Source organism: Sciurus carolinensis, chromosome 3, assembly GCF_902686445.1.
Source record: "Sciurus carolinensis chromosome 3, mSciCar1.2, whole genome shotgun sequence".
In the NCBI taxonomy this organism is placed as follows: domain Eukaryota; kingdom Metazoa; phylum Chordata; class Mammalia; order Rodentia; family Sciuridae; genus Sciurus; species Sciurus carolinensis.
The window spans coordinates 23,992,268-24,006,111 of NC_062215.1; the positions used below are offsets into that span (position 1 = coordinate 23,992,268).

Consider the following 13,844-nt stretch of genomic DNA (forward strand, 5'->3'; position numbering starts at 1 on the left):
GCCCTCCCTTTTCTCCACTTCCTCCCAACCTGGCGTCCGGTCTCCTAGCAACGACACGGACTCTTGGAAACCGCCCCTTTCTTATCCCTCCTACCACCAACGGTCCAATTTGCTGCCCGCAAATCCTCTCCACACCCATCAAACTCCAGATTCTTCACCCCGACTTCCTTGTCTTCGACTACATCCCTAACAAGTTGCTCAGAATCAACCCACTTCCCCTAAGATTCTCTCTCCTCCGCCATCCTCGGTTTGGCTATCCTTAGAAGTAGTCCAAGTTTCTCCGCTCCTCTTTGTTCCTTTCCCGCCTCAGGCCGGCAGCTGTCTACTTTAGATGATGCCTGGAGGTAAGTAGGGAAGTGGGTTGGTAGGTAGAACAGTTGGACAACGGTAGGATCAGCCTCCAAGAATGAAGAAAAGCGACAACTGGATTCATCTTTTCACAGCTAAACTTGCCCAGAGTCCAGAGGAAAAGGATGTCTACATTACTGAAGCCCTTATCACTGAGCGGAACTTGACCTTCCCTGAGGATGAAGATCTGTCAGAGAAGATGTGAGTGCACGGGGGAAGAAAAGGGTGCTAGAAGATTGAAACACGTAACGACCAGTTTGCTGAACCCTACAGATTTGTTCACTTATCCTTGTTTCTTTACTTACTCCCACTCCAATCAGTGTTGATTTTCCCTCCTTAAAAATTGTTCGTTTTAAAACCAAAGGACGAATGATATCGCTAATAAGTGGATGATGACATATAATGGGGGGTGGGAGGGGTTAGTGTTAGGGTTAGAGTTAGGGAGGGGGGCAAGAATGGAGGAAGGAAGGACCGTATAGAGGGAAAAGAGGGGTGGGGGAAGGGAAAAAATAACAGAATGAATCAAACAACATTACCCTATGTAAATTTATGATTACACAAATGGTATGCCTTTACGCCATGTACAAACAGAGAAACAACCTGTATCCCATTTGTTTACAGTAAAAAAAAAAAAAAAATGTTCGTCTTAGTGGGGCATGATGGTGCACACCTGTAATCCCAGCAACTCGGGAGGCTGGAGCAGGAGAACTGCAAATTCAAGACCTGCCTCAGCAAATTAGGGAGACCCTGGCTCAAGATAAAATAATAAATAAATAAAAAGGACTGGGTATGTAGCTCAGATTTAATCCCCAGCACCACCCCCCAAATTGTTCTGTTTTTCACCATCCTCACTCAACTGCCTTTGATAAAGCTGTCATCCCTTCTCAATAAACTCCTTACTAATTTCCCTGTACCCAGTCTAGCCTCCTTATGCTCTTTATCTTTCTAAAGCATTCTTTTTATTTATTTACTTATTTGTTTGTTTGTTCATTATTTATTACTGGGAATTGAAACCAGGGACACTTTACTGAAGTTTTGCTAAATTGCTGAGTCTGGCCTAGAACTTGTCCTCCTGCCTCAACCTCCCAAATTGCTGGGATTACAGGTGTGTGGCACTGTGTGGTTTAAAGTTATCCTTTTAAATGACAAATCTTTTTTTTTTTTTTTTTTTTTTTTTTTTTTGTGGTGCAGGGGATTGAACCCAGGGCCTTGTGCTTGTGAGGCAGGCACTCTACCAACTGAGCTATATCCCCAGCCCCTTAAATGACAAATCTGATCAGGTACTTTATAATAGAAACTTTCTCAGCTCCCTATTACCTCCACAGTAAACTCCAAATGCCTTAAAATGAGTTGACCTGTTTTCTTCAGCCTATTTCCAGCCACTCTTCATGAGTAACACCTTGTTACTCAAAGGTATTGGAGGGCAGCGACATTGGCATTTATCTAGGAGCTTGTTAGAAATAAAAAAAATCTGAGGCCAACCCCAGAACTACTGAATAAGAACCTGCATTTTAATTACCTAATAGGAATGGATTAGAATACACATGTACTGTTCATTCTACTTGAAAAGCCTTCTCCCTGTCCCCCTCCTAGCTTTATAGCTAACTCCTACTCATCTGTCACCTCCTCCAGGAAGCAGTTCTGGATCCCCCTATCCTGGATATGGTGTACAGCCCATATACTGCTATAGACTCTTGTACCTGGCTGTGTCATCCCCTTGTCATAGATGTTTGCCTTGCTTCCCTAATAGTGATGGGCAGGGACTTTGTCATTTATCTCTTGTCGACACTCAGTAAATGTTGTGGAATTAATGAACATGTGGATGAACAGGTGACTCTCCCTCCATGGACCACTCAAAAGGTAGAACAAGGCAGGGTCTGCCTGCAGAGATGCTCTCATTACTGCCCCACCCACCACCTAAGATGGCCCAAGAAAGGCTTCTCTGGCCTCCAGATCTCTCCAGGAACCATGAATGGACTCCATCCAGTTTCCCAGAGGGCCTCTACTCCTTTCACTCTGATTCTTTTCAGTGCCACCAACAAGAGATATAGGTCTCCTAGGCAAGTCAGCTTCATGACCTGGACATCACTTCCTGGGTCAAGAAGGATGAGTGTCACTCGGTCCTACCCACTCTACAAGGATGAGTGTCACTCGGTCTCTACCCCTCCTCAAAGCGCCTCCTCCTCCTCCTCCTTCCTCCTTTCCCTCCCATCTCCCCTGCGGAGACCACAGAGCTGAGCTCTGTCACACCACTCCACCAATTCTTCTCCCAGGTTTCACACTCTTGCTGAACTGCAGACTGTGCGCCTGGACCGGGAGGGGATTACCACTATCAGGAACTTAGAGGGTCTCCAGAATCTTCACAGTCTCTATCTGCAAGTGGTAACTATTGCTCCTTCTCTTCCTTCCCCCGGCCCCTTGTGAACTACATCTGTCTAATCTTAGAGCAGCCAGACAGGTCATCTTGTGCCTTCTTTGATGTTCAGGCAAATAGGTCTTTGTTTAAATCATTCCCAGGTGAATCAAAAATTCTCCTGAGTTAAAGACTAATCCCTCTGAAAAAGATCTTGAATGTGCCCTTGAATTATTGCTCCTTAACAGACACTTCTCTTGATCTAGTTCTTCTTGGTGTCTGCCCTAAACCTTTCATATTACACAGCCCAAGTCCATTCCTGTTTTGAAGAAAAGGAAGAGAAAACTGAAGATTCCTCTACACCTTTCAGATCCTTAAAGGTTGCTAGTTGGTGGTTGTTTGGTGGTCTTCAGTCTTCTCCAGCTTGAGTATACCCAGCTCCCTTTCAATTTCCCCACAGAGACACTTCAGATCAAATGAATATCTGCTCATTTTTCCCTCTTAGCATGCAAGTCACCACCAAGGCCTTTTCCATTTTTCTAGTGACCCCTTGATTTACCCTTCTGATTCCCAGCTCCCTCTTTTGTTGTGGGGTCAGAGAAGAGTACTTCAAACCAGTTTAGCCAACCCCAAGTTTATACTTTTAACCATTCACCCAAAGAAAGCAAATCATCTCCCAAAGATAGTGACAGCCAGTCATTCCAGTCAGGAGTGGAGTTCCTAAAGTACAACATCTCCAGCTTCAAGTGCAGCTATGGTACTGGGGCTTTGTCCCTTTAAAGGGTTCCCCATCCAACTGACAGCTTAGTTTCCCCCACTTTTGTTTCTTCCTGCAGAATAAGATCCAGCGAATTGAGAACCTGGCTTGCATCCCCTCCTTGCGGTATGTGGCACCAAGGCTCAGGTGGGGAAGGAATAAGGAGTGAGTGGGGGACCCTGGCAATACCCCAAGAACTGGTTCAGAGGTCTCCAAGCCTGGCTTTTGATCAGCTGAGAACCTAGTAAGCCTCGCTCTGCTTTCCCTGCCCCAAAAGGCCATGTATCCCCAACTTGTCATCCAGCTTCCTGACGGGGACCCAAGTTTCTGGTGTCTTCTCTTCCTCCAAGGGGCCTGTGATTCCACTGTGTCTTCCCCGCTCTTCTTTCCCTAGTTTCCTGTCTCTAGCAGGAAACAGAATCAAGCACGTGGAAAACCTCCTTGACCTCCCATACCTCCAGTTTCTGGACCTCTCTGAGAACCTGATAGAAACACTGAAGCTGGGTAGGAACACCCTAGTCGGGCTCACGGAACATGTCCTGTGTGGGGTCCTCCCTTCTTTCTGCCCCGCCTCCGCCGTTTCCTGGCACTCGTATTCAACACCATCCTGCATGTACACTTCATCCTGAGGGTGTGGGGTGCAGCGTTGGTATAAGAGCCTCACTCCCTCTCTCTGCCATGTGCAGATGAGCTCCCACTGAGCCTCCTCATCCTCAACCTGACTGGCAATGGCTGCACCAAGCAGAAGCGCTACAGGTGAGGGAATGATGGTGGGAGGGACGAAGAGCTGGTTAGGTTCCACCTACTAACTCCACAAGCTCCTCCTCAGCCTACAAACCTGGCATTGCCCCTGGCCCCTTCCCCTCCACCCCCATAATTTAAGTTTGCCCTTTTCCCATTTCATTCCCAACACTGCACAGGAACCAGCCCTTAGCTCTTTGGGGCTGTCCCCAGGTCAATCTGCTAGACCCTTAGCTGCCACCTGCCCAGGTGTGGATGTTGTAGCGTGTCCTGTGTCCTCGCAGGTTCCACACCAGGGATGCCTTCCTCAGCAGCCTCTGCTCTTACTGTCCTGCAGGGAGACGGTGATAGCGGCCCTGCCACTGCTCCTGGACCTGGATGGGCAGCCTGTGTCAGAGCGCTGGATCTCAGATGAGGAGGACAAAGCCTCTGATGATGACGATGAGTTCCCGGAGCTGAGTGGCCCATTCTGTTCAGAGCGAGGTGACACTGTTTTCTATGGTTTTCACCCTCCCCTGAGCCCACCCTGCCCTATGGGGTCTAGAGGAAGCTAAGATGGCAGTGGTGTCTGGGGAATGGCCTCAATCCCAGTCAGCAACTGGGCCACAGGTGGTAGACGGTGCAGCCAGGGCCAGGTTCTGGTCCTGGGCATGCAGGGGGCTCACCTCGCCTGAGTCCCAGTCTCAGGCTCCTCTCTACCCAGAGACCTTCCTGAACCCAGAGGGCCCCTCCTGCTGAGCCCTACGCTCCAGCCACCACCCTGGTCCCTCCCAGGCTTCCTCAAGGAGCTTGAGCAGATGAACAGACACCAGGAGCGCAGGCAGCAAGAAGCCCTGACGGACCACTTTCTGAGGATGGAGATCCAGCCCACCCTCACTGAATTGCCCCTGCTACATGGGGTGCCCGTGGCTGGGGAGAGCAACCCTTCTGTCACTCCAGAGCAAGGAAAGGAGTCACCCCCTGAGGCTGCCTCTTCACTCCAGGCCTCGTCTCCCACCAAGAAACCATGCACTCTGGTTCCCAGGGCCCAGCAAAGCTCTGTCCAGACAAGGAAGGGGGCCTCAGCAGCATCAGTCCCCAAAACCTCTCTGGGTAGGGCCCTTAGCACAACCAAAACTACAACCAAAAAAATCAAGAAGTGAAGTGTGGCCTCCCTATGTAAGTTTTCTCTCCTCAGACCCCTCACCTCCCCAGTAAACTGTCTCTAGGCTTTTCATGTCACATGGCGGCATCTCAGGGTAAGGAACCAGTAAATAAAATAGCAGCCTAATTCTAAAGAACAAATTCCTTTCTTTTTTTTGGTAGCAGGGATTGAACGCAGGGGCACTTAACCACTGAGCCACATCCCCAGCCCCCAACCCCCTTTAAAATTTTTTTGTTGTTTGTGGTGATGGAGCTTTATTTTTTATTTTTATTTTTTATTTTATTTTATTTTATTTTATTTTTGGGTGCTGGGGATCGAACCCAGGGCCTTGTGCTTACAAAGCAAGCACTCTACCAACTGAGCTATCTCCCCAGCCCCCTATTTTTTATTTTTATTTATATGTGGTGCTGAGGATCACAACTAGTGCCTCACACATGTTAGGTAAGAACTCTACCACTGAGCCACAACTCCAGCCCCCCAGCCCTATTTTTTATATTTTATTTAGAAACAGGGTCCTGCTGAGTTGCTTAAGGACTTGCTAAGTTACTGAGGCAGGCTTTGAACTCATGATCCTCCTGTCTCAGCCTCCTGAGCCACTGGGATTACAGGCATGTGCCACCATGCCCAGCTAAAGAACAAATTTTTAATCTTACAAAAGGCTGATAATCCCTCAGGGTCCCAGCAGACTTCATAGCTCCTGAGTGGGCAGGAAGTAGGTACTGTCTCATTGGGGAGGCACCCTCCCAGGGCACATCTCACTACCCTTCCAAGGGTGTGTCCTTCCCAGATCCAAGCCAAGGACCAAAACCCTGTGGTCCTAATTGACCCCAGACAGGGCTGGGGATGAAGCTCAGTAGCAGAGTACTTGCCTAACATGTGCCATGTGCAAGGCCTTGGGTTCAATCCCAATACTACAAAAAAAAAATTGTCCTCACAAATAGGAGCCAGCTACCATGCAAAGCATGCAAAGCATGATCTTTGATCTTCATGTGCGTGCAAACACATGCATGCACACACACACACCATTAGGGATGTTTCATCTCTGTTCTCAAATTCCCTCCACAAATTTTGGGTCTAATCCCTATCACCTCCATCATTAGAATGTGCTGGATGGAGGGCTGGGGTTATGGCTCAATGGTAGAGCGCTTGCCTAGCATGCATGAGGCACTGGGTTCGATTCTCAGCACTACGTATAAGTAAATAAATAAATAAAAGGTTCATCAACAACTAAAAAAAAAGAACGTGCTGGTGGACCCAGGTGTGGTGTGCCCACCTATAATCCCAGGGACTCAGGAGGCTGAGGCAGAAGGATCACAAGTTAGGGCTAGCCTCGGCAACTTAGCAAGACCCTCAGCAACTCAGTGAGGCCCTAAGCAACTCAGGAAGACCCTGTCTCAAAATAAAGAAAGAAAAAGGGCTGGGGATGTGGCTTAGCACCCCAGGGCTAAATCCTGAGAGAGGAAAGAAAGGAAAGAAGGAAGGAAGGAAGGAAGGGAGGGAGGAAGGGAGGGAGGAAGGAAGGAAAAGAAGGAAGGAAATTAAAAGAATGTGCTGGCGTGCTGACTGGCACCACATGCCACACAGCCAGTTTGGGTCTGCCCTTTGCCTTCACTGGCCTCTTGTACCCCACTGAACCTGGAATCGAGCTCACTGAACAAGAAAATAAAATACGTTTATTAAGGCAAAGGCTGAACCAGCCACTCAGAACAGTCCAAGGGGCAGGAAGGGATTGCCCCAAACAACCACCCTAGCTCAAGGCAGCTGGTGATAGGATCCTGTACCTGCCCTGGTCCCACAGGAGCCATGTGTTCAGCTATGTGTAGGCCTGGGTCTCCTTCTCCACGAAGGCCTGGAAGAGGCCACCCAGCTCCTGGTGGGCTGGGGTCCGCTCGCCAGCCAGAAGCCTCCGTGCAGCTTCTAGGCCTTCCTGCTCCAGGTCCTGCTGCTTCTGCCGCAGCTGCTGCCCCTGCTCCTGCTGGAAAGGCCAGAGGGGAGAATGTGTGCCCTCTCACAGCTGGAGAAAGCCAAGATCGCCAGCACTGTCCAGGGCAGCTAGCTCCAAAGAGTGGGGCCTCTCTCCTGCTCTCCAGGCAGTCTCCTCCCAGCTCCTTGTTTCCACAGTGACAGTTGGTGGAGGTGGGGGTGCCACCCAGGGTACCCCCTACTCCCTGGGGTTACCTGCTCACTCTCCATCAGCCCCAGGGCCACCTGGTGTCCACGGTAGAGCATGTGTCGGCGATCCACTTGAGTCTGGAATCGAGGCAGGGTCCGAACAGGATCCTGTGCTCCAAAAGTGGGGGACAGCACCTGGGGGGCCTGACTTGCCCCCATGCCAAAGATGAAAGGTTTGAACACTGACCTAATGGAATATGGACAGCAAGACTGAGGTAGATCATCTCCTGTCACCTCCCCTGCCTGGTACCCAGCACCCCAAACCCTCATTCTTCTCACCTGGACGGGTCTGGTGTGGCAGTGAGGAAGTGGACACAGGGCTGTGTGGGATCCTGAGGCAGGATGGACACCATGCTGGCTGTTGTTCGGAAGCCTCCAGAGTCCATACAAATGCCACTCTCTTTGTTTCTGAGAATGTCCATCATCACCTCTGCTGTGATACTCCCTGCCACGGAGGAAAGAGTGAGGTTCCCAGCAGAGGGAGAACGTGGCCCTCCTGGCCCCACCCTGCCCACACTCACGGACCTTGCCATTTCTGTAGCAGCTCCTGCCCAGCCCGGAAGCGTGCCTTGGCAGCCTCCATGCGCACAGGCTGCTGGGTCAGAGAGAAGACCTGAGCAAAGTCAAAGGCGCCCTGCCCACTCCACCAGCCCTGGGCCTGGGCATGGCTCCGAAGCTCTGGATGTTCGGCTGAGATGTCCGTGCCAATGCTCAGCTGGTTGGAGATGTTTCGGGCACCCCCTGTGGAGGAGAGGGGAGTGTTCGTTTATCATGGAGCACCCATTCTATGCCAAACTCTGGGCTAGGTGCTGATAATATGATGGTGACAAGAACACCTTAGGCTCGTGGGGCTACAGAGGTGGGGGAGACAAAGAAAATAATCACCGAGATAAATGCAATGGCGAAGAGGTACCTACTTGCATGTAAGGAGGAGCCTAACAACCCAGGGAAGTCCCAGAAGGCTTCCCAGAGGAAGTGACAGGCTGATGCGCAGGAGGACTTAACCAGGTGAAAGGTGAGGAGAGTCCCTACAGGGGCTCATTTCCCATCTCCCTTGATGTCCCCAAAGTTCGGCACCTGGATGGTATCCCTCTGCCCCACTAGCTCTTCCAACTCCCAAGGCTGACAAAGGGAGAACGACTCTGAGAGGTGGGCCCCGGCACTGGGCCCCTCACCCTGGATCCTCTGTGCAGCCCACAGTCTCCCAGCTGTCTCCAGCACCCATGCCTCAGTCCGGTCAGCCAGCAGGAAAGTGTTGTGGTAGCAGAATGGCATGGGGTCCTCCCGGCAGCTGCCCCCCTGCCCATAGCGCTCCAGCAAGCCTGTGATCACACGCAGGGCCTCCTGGGCAGTGCTGCCCCGTTCTAAAGCCAGCCTGGCAAAGTGAGAGGTCAGGGGGCAGAAGTGAACCAGAGGCATCTGGTAACAAGCCCAAATCACACAACAAATCCACTAGTATTGGTGGTTTCTAAGCTGTGCTCTGAGGGTTCCACAGGAAGACCTGAAAGAGTTTCAGAAATTGAAGTGCCCCAAGCCTCCACTTGTCCTCCATCAGAGCTGCTCTATTGGTTTCATAAACCTGGACTCTACACGAGCTTTTCAATTGAAAAAAAAATATATTACATCTATTAAAAACAGGTAAACTGGTGCCATCCTATTTCTGGGCCAGGACAGTCTCCTTTATCAGACTGTGGAGATGGGGCCAGGAGAGAGGAGAGGGAGAGCAGCCTCCTTTGGAGGGCAAAAGGCAAGGTCAGCAGAGAGGAGGCCGCCCCTATGAACCAGGTTGGGGGAGAGAGGAAAAGGGAGATGAAGGAGGGAGGGTCCACACCTGAGCAGGTCCATGCCCAGCAGGGCTTCCCCCTCCCCAACGGGCTCCTTGGTCCACACTGCTTCATTGCCAATGCAGACACCATGCTCATTGGCACCCATCTCAGCCCCCCACAGCCAAGAAGGACGACTCAGAATCACAGCATGTGTCTTCGACACCTGTTCCACCTCAATGTAGGTGCACTGAAGGCAGAGAGAAAGGAAGACTCCACTCAGAAAGGGTTAGAACCTACACTGTGCAGGCACTTTGCCAATCACCTTGAGCATCGTCTTTGGGTCTCATTCCCATTTTACAGCTGAGGAAACTGAGGTCGATTGGCTAAATAATAGGCTTCAGGTCCAGGTTGGTAGACTTGAAGCTCATATTCTTTTTCACTACCTCTGGCAACCTCCCAGGTGGAGAAAGCAGAGGAAGAAGGTCTTAGAAGAATGCCTAGATCTGCCAATCTTTTCAGGATCCCATAAGGCTTTACCCACCTGGAGCCGGCTCCCAGGGGTGTGAGTGCCTGCTGGTACAAACACCACCTCCTGCACCTCATCCCGGGGTCTGTCTGAGTTCTTTGCAAAGATCACGGCTGGGATGGCAGAGGCCGGAGGCATGGAGACTAAGCAGTCGCAGGAACAAGGGGTGTCAGTCATTGAGGACGCCATCTGCAGAGAGGTGGGGATGACTGTGTCCCTCTCCCGCTACCTTTCCATAATCCTGGCCACGTCTCAGGCCTAAGGAGCTCCCTCTCTCAACACGTGTATACACAAGGAAAACAATGTATTCCCGGACGCTCAGCACCTCAGACACTCGTTGCCTGGGGTGCACAAACCTGGCACTTAGCTTGGAGTCAGCAGGCGGCGCAGATCCTGCAAGTCCGAGGGTTCTGCTCTACTGACGGTCTAGGAAATAGTGGTATGGTCTCCCTGGCTCTCCCACTCCTCGCCAAAGTCTCACGGTCCTGCGCATGCCCAAAGATCCGCCCCTCTTCCGTCCACCCCGTTTCGCGTACCCAGTACGGTATATCCCTCACTCCCTCAGCCTCCAACGCCCCCAGGTTGGTCCCCGGAGTCACCTCCTCTGCTTCAGATCAGGTGGATTCCAATGGACGGAAGCTTCCAGGTGACCTGGGAGGCCTTTGACCCCGGGGGCGGGGCCTGAACTTCACACCTGCAGTCCCGCTGTTTTCCACCTGGGTGCGCACGAGCACCACTTCTCCAAGCCTGCCTGTTTCCCTGAGGCTCAGTGCACGGGCGCTACTTTTGGGCCTGATAAAAGACTGATTGGGACGAATCTGCTCATCTGATGGGGTCGCTGTGGGGAGCTAGAGCTGGAAATTGAAAGGAATCTTCGTAAAACGGAAAGATTCCTAAGAGAGCGCGGACTGCTGGGGCATCTGGAAATTAAGGATGAATCTCAGTTACTTGAGTCCTGCTTTGAATTCCAAAAACACAATCCCAGTAAGCTCTATGAGGGAGTTACAAGCCAGTAGGTGTAGGGATAACAATGCGTTTTTTAAAAAGGCACAAGGACATATATGCGTGTAGTCCCACCCCAAAAGTTCTCTCCTGCCCCATAATGCTCATGGGAAAAGAGCTTTGAAAGGAAATTAAAAATTTCTAGTCCAAAACTTTGGTGTCTTGTAGTGAAACCGGAACAGCAAAAGAAAAGTCTTGACCAAGGGGAACAGACACACTGCAGTACAGAGGTGGATCATGATCCCAAATATTCTGACTTCCAGTTCATTTGCACTGTAAAACATCTCCATAAACCTGGTGGGGTGGTGCACGCCTGTAAACCCAGCTACCCAGGAGATTGAAAGTAGTTGAAGTAGGAAGATCTCTCAAGTTCCAGGCCAACCAACCTGAACATGACAGCAAGACAGCGAGACAGCGAGGGCTGGGCACGGTGGCACACGGGGCTCAGGAGACTGAGGCAGGAGGATCTTGAGTTCAAAGCCAGCCTCAGCAAAAGTGAGGGGTTAAGCAACTCAGGGAGACCCTGTCTCTAAATAAAATACAAAATAGGGCTAGGGATGTGGTTCAGTGGTTGAGTGCCCCTGAGTTTAATCCCTGGCACACCTGCTCCTGAAAAAAAAAACAAAAAAAACAAAAAAAAGGTCTGAAGATCAAGCACTTGCAGTGGTAGAGGGCTATATCCCTAGAATAGCATTTGTGAAGCCCTGGGTTCAACCTCCTGTAACAAGAACAAAAATAAACTTATCTCCATAGCCAGGATTTAAGCAAAACGCATCTCACACACTTGCCTCATGGAGCCCTCCAGAAATGGGAAATGGGGCACAGTGCAGATTATCTACTTCCAGGGATTTCACTGAATCTGTAGTCACTTTTGGGTGGTAAGAACCTTTTAACAATATTAATTCTTCTGAACCATGAACACGGAATATTGTTCCGTTTGTGTGTGTGTGTGTGTGTGTGTGTGTGTTCTTTGATTTCTTTCATTAATGTCTTAACGGTTCAGTGTACAGCTATTTCCCCTACTTTGTTAAATTTATCCCCATTTGTTGTAAACTATTAATAAATGGGATTATTGATTTCTTTTCCGGATAGTTTGTTGTTCGTGTATAGAGATGCTCCTGATTTATGTGTGCTGACTGTGTCCTGTGACTTTATCCGTTGATTAACTCTAACAGTTCTGTGGTGGAGTTTGTTTCCCAAGGTTCTTTTCAAGCCTACACTGCTAACACGCTGAGCGGTCAGGCACGCTGGGATTAATGGGACGGTGAAGGCGGCTTCTACAGCAAGGTTGGGGAGAGGTTGTGAGGTTGCTATTGGTTGTCGTTCCGCAGCAAACGCCAAGGCTATGTACTCACAATGCGGGTTCACCTTCTGCACTTCCCGGGATTGCCCGCTGGGGGGCGGGAGCAGGTAGGAGGACAAGGAGAGAATAGACTTGGAGAGAACGCTACGCAGCCCCAGGCTGCTGTTGGTAGGCTGCCTTCTCCGCTGTCAGGTTTCTATTCCTGACTTCATTTCCCCACCCCAGAGGGCTTTTACTTCACTTCCCAGGACAGGAGACGGCCCAAAGAGGTCGCCCACTGGGTCAGCCCCGACACAGTTTCCCTAACTCCCTCTCCTCTTCTCCAGGATCATCCTGACTGCGCACCACATCTGAGCCGCCATAGGTGGACTTGGGCTCCAGTCAGGGGGGCCAGGCCAGCTAGGCAGCATTGCAAACGAGCAAGCATCAGCCCCACCAAAGGCCCCCGCTAAGAATGCAGGTCAGCGGGAGGAGCTGCAAGGGGAGGAGGAGCAGTCTCAACCCTGCCCAGACAGGCCCAGCCGGCCCCACAGCTGCCCTCCTATCCCTGGGGGCAACCTGGGGAAAAAGGAGATTCACCAGGCTCCTGGGGGTCTTACTCCCCCAGAACCAGAAAGACAAAAAGAGGTGCCCAGCAGGAGAGCTGCAGGCATGAGGTCACAGGGAAACACACCTGTTCCTCCTCTTCCCAAATTGCTAAATCCCAGAACAGATAGAAATAAACAATTGCCCACCCTCCACCAACCATTCTGGTTTCCTCTATAACTCTTAAATCATTCTGATACTCCTATCCCAAGGTGGTCTTAAACTTTGTGGCCCCAGAATCTCAAGTGATAGAATCGGCCAACTGGAAAACCAGATTTGGTTGGAGAAATTGGGTTAGGGTTAGAGTGGGACACAGGAATCCTGCTAGGGGCAAATAATACATTTGGCAGATGAGAAAGTGAAAAAAAAAACCCAAAACAAAACCCTAACCCTATCTCTTTGGGGCCCAAACTGGACCCTTCATTCACTTTCCTATATTTGGGGCTCTAGATAACTGAGATTTTTACTCCCTTGATGTGAATTAGGCACTAGCTGCCTGGAAAAACGTGTGTGAATAAGTATTTCTGCATCCCTCTGAGGGTGGCACACGGTGGGTCCAGTGAGCTATGTCTGTGCACATTGCAGTTGAGTAACCATGGCAGGTTTCTAGCTGTGAGTTGCAGTAGCAACCTTTCCCTCAGACTTTCCAGCTGGGCAGGAGCCCATCAGATATCTTGGCTGCCTTTCATCGCCTTGTCCCTGATAGGGATCATCTGGGTGAAGAAATCGCTGTCAGTCACCCCCACCTCACTCACAGCCAGAGGGACCGGCTGACAAGCACGCACCCATGAGGGCGGGATGAGGGAGCCAGAAGCTGACTGGCTGAGAAGGGAAGGAAACAGGGTCCTTAGGGGAGGGGAAAGAGGAGGCTTATATATGGAGGAGGAAGGAAATATCTAGAAACTTACATAGGTGAACACCAGAGAGGGACAGCTCAGTTGTCAACCCAAAGGGAGTCCCTCCCTCCCACTACCCCGCAGGACAGGATCAGACCCCGGCTCTGACCCAACCAAATGAATGGAGGTGAGACTGCCCAGGGGCTGCAGGATCAAAGGGAAGTGCCCACCCTGCCCTGCAGCCCTGACCAGGTCCTCCCTGGTCACCTTGTCAAAAAGGAAACCAAGCTAGAAGACAAATGAGGCGATGA

The 13,844-nt window shown here is 50.8% G+C and overlaps 2 protein-coding genes across 5 annotated transcripts; one reads left to right on the plus strand and one right to left on the minus strand.

Annotated features, from left to right (window-relative positions):
* The first annotated feature begins 24 nt into the window (after nucleotides 1-24).
* Lrrc46 (leucine rich repeat containing 46) lies at nucleotides 25-5,476 on the plus strand. 2 transcript variants are annotated; one of them, XM_047547474.1, is made up of 8 exons: nucleotides 29-344; nucleotides 444-549; nucleotides 2,622-2,730; nucleotides 3,538-3,584; nucleotides 3,853-3,962; nucleotides 4,145-4,214; nucleotides 4,537-4,682; nucleotides 4,974-5,476. In XM_047547474.1, the coding sequence occupies exons 1-8, from the start codon at nucleotides 332-334 to the stop codon at nucleotides 5,339-5,341; spliced, it is 969 nt and encodes a 322-aa protein (XP_047403430.1). In that variant the 5' UTR covers nucleotides 29-331; the 3' UTR covers nucleotides 5,342-5,476. The 2 variants fall into 2 exon arrangements, with proteins under 2 accessions (XP_047403431.1, XP_047403430.1); XM_047547475.1 differs by lacking the exons at nucleotides 3,853-3,962; nucleotides 4,145-4,214 and having other exon boundaries at nucleotides 25-344.
* Nucleotides 5,477-6,990: 1,514 nt separating this feature from the next.
* Scrn2 (secernin 2) lies at nucleotides 6,991-10,512 on the minus strand. 3 transcript variants are annotated; one of them, XM_047545638.1, is made up of 8 exons: nucleotides 10,407-10,512; nucleotides 9,823-9,996; nucleotides 9,347-9,528; nucleotides 8,691-8,890; nucleotides 8,041-8,256; nucleotides 7,795-7,960; nucleotides 7,522-7,702; nucleotides 6,991-7,318 (listed from the first exon to the last, which is right to left on the minus strand). In XM_047545638.1, exons 2-8 carry the CDS (start codon nucleotides 9,994-9,996, stop codon nucleotides 7,157-7,159), a joined length of 1,281 nt encoding a protein of 426 aa, XP_047401594.1. In that variant the 5' UTR covers nucleotides 10,407-10,512; the 3' UTR covers nucleotides 6,991-7,156. The 3 variants fall into 3 exon arrangements, with proteins under 3 accessions (XP_047401594.1, XP_047401595.1, XP_047401597.1); XM_047545639.1 differs by having other exon boundaries at nucleotides 10,344-10,437; XM_047545641.1 differs by lacking the exon at nucleotides 10,407-10,512 and adding an exon at nucleotides 10,164-10,334.
* Between the last annotated feature and the right edge of the window lie 3,332 nt (nucleotides 10,513-13,844).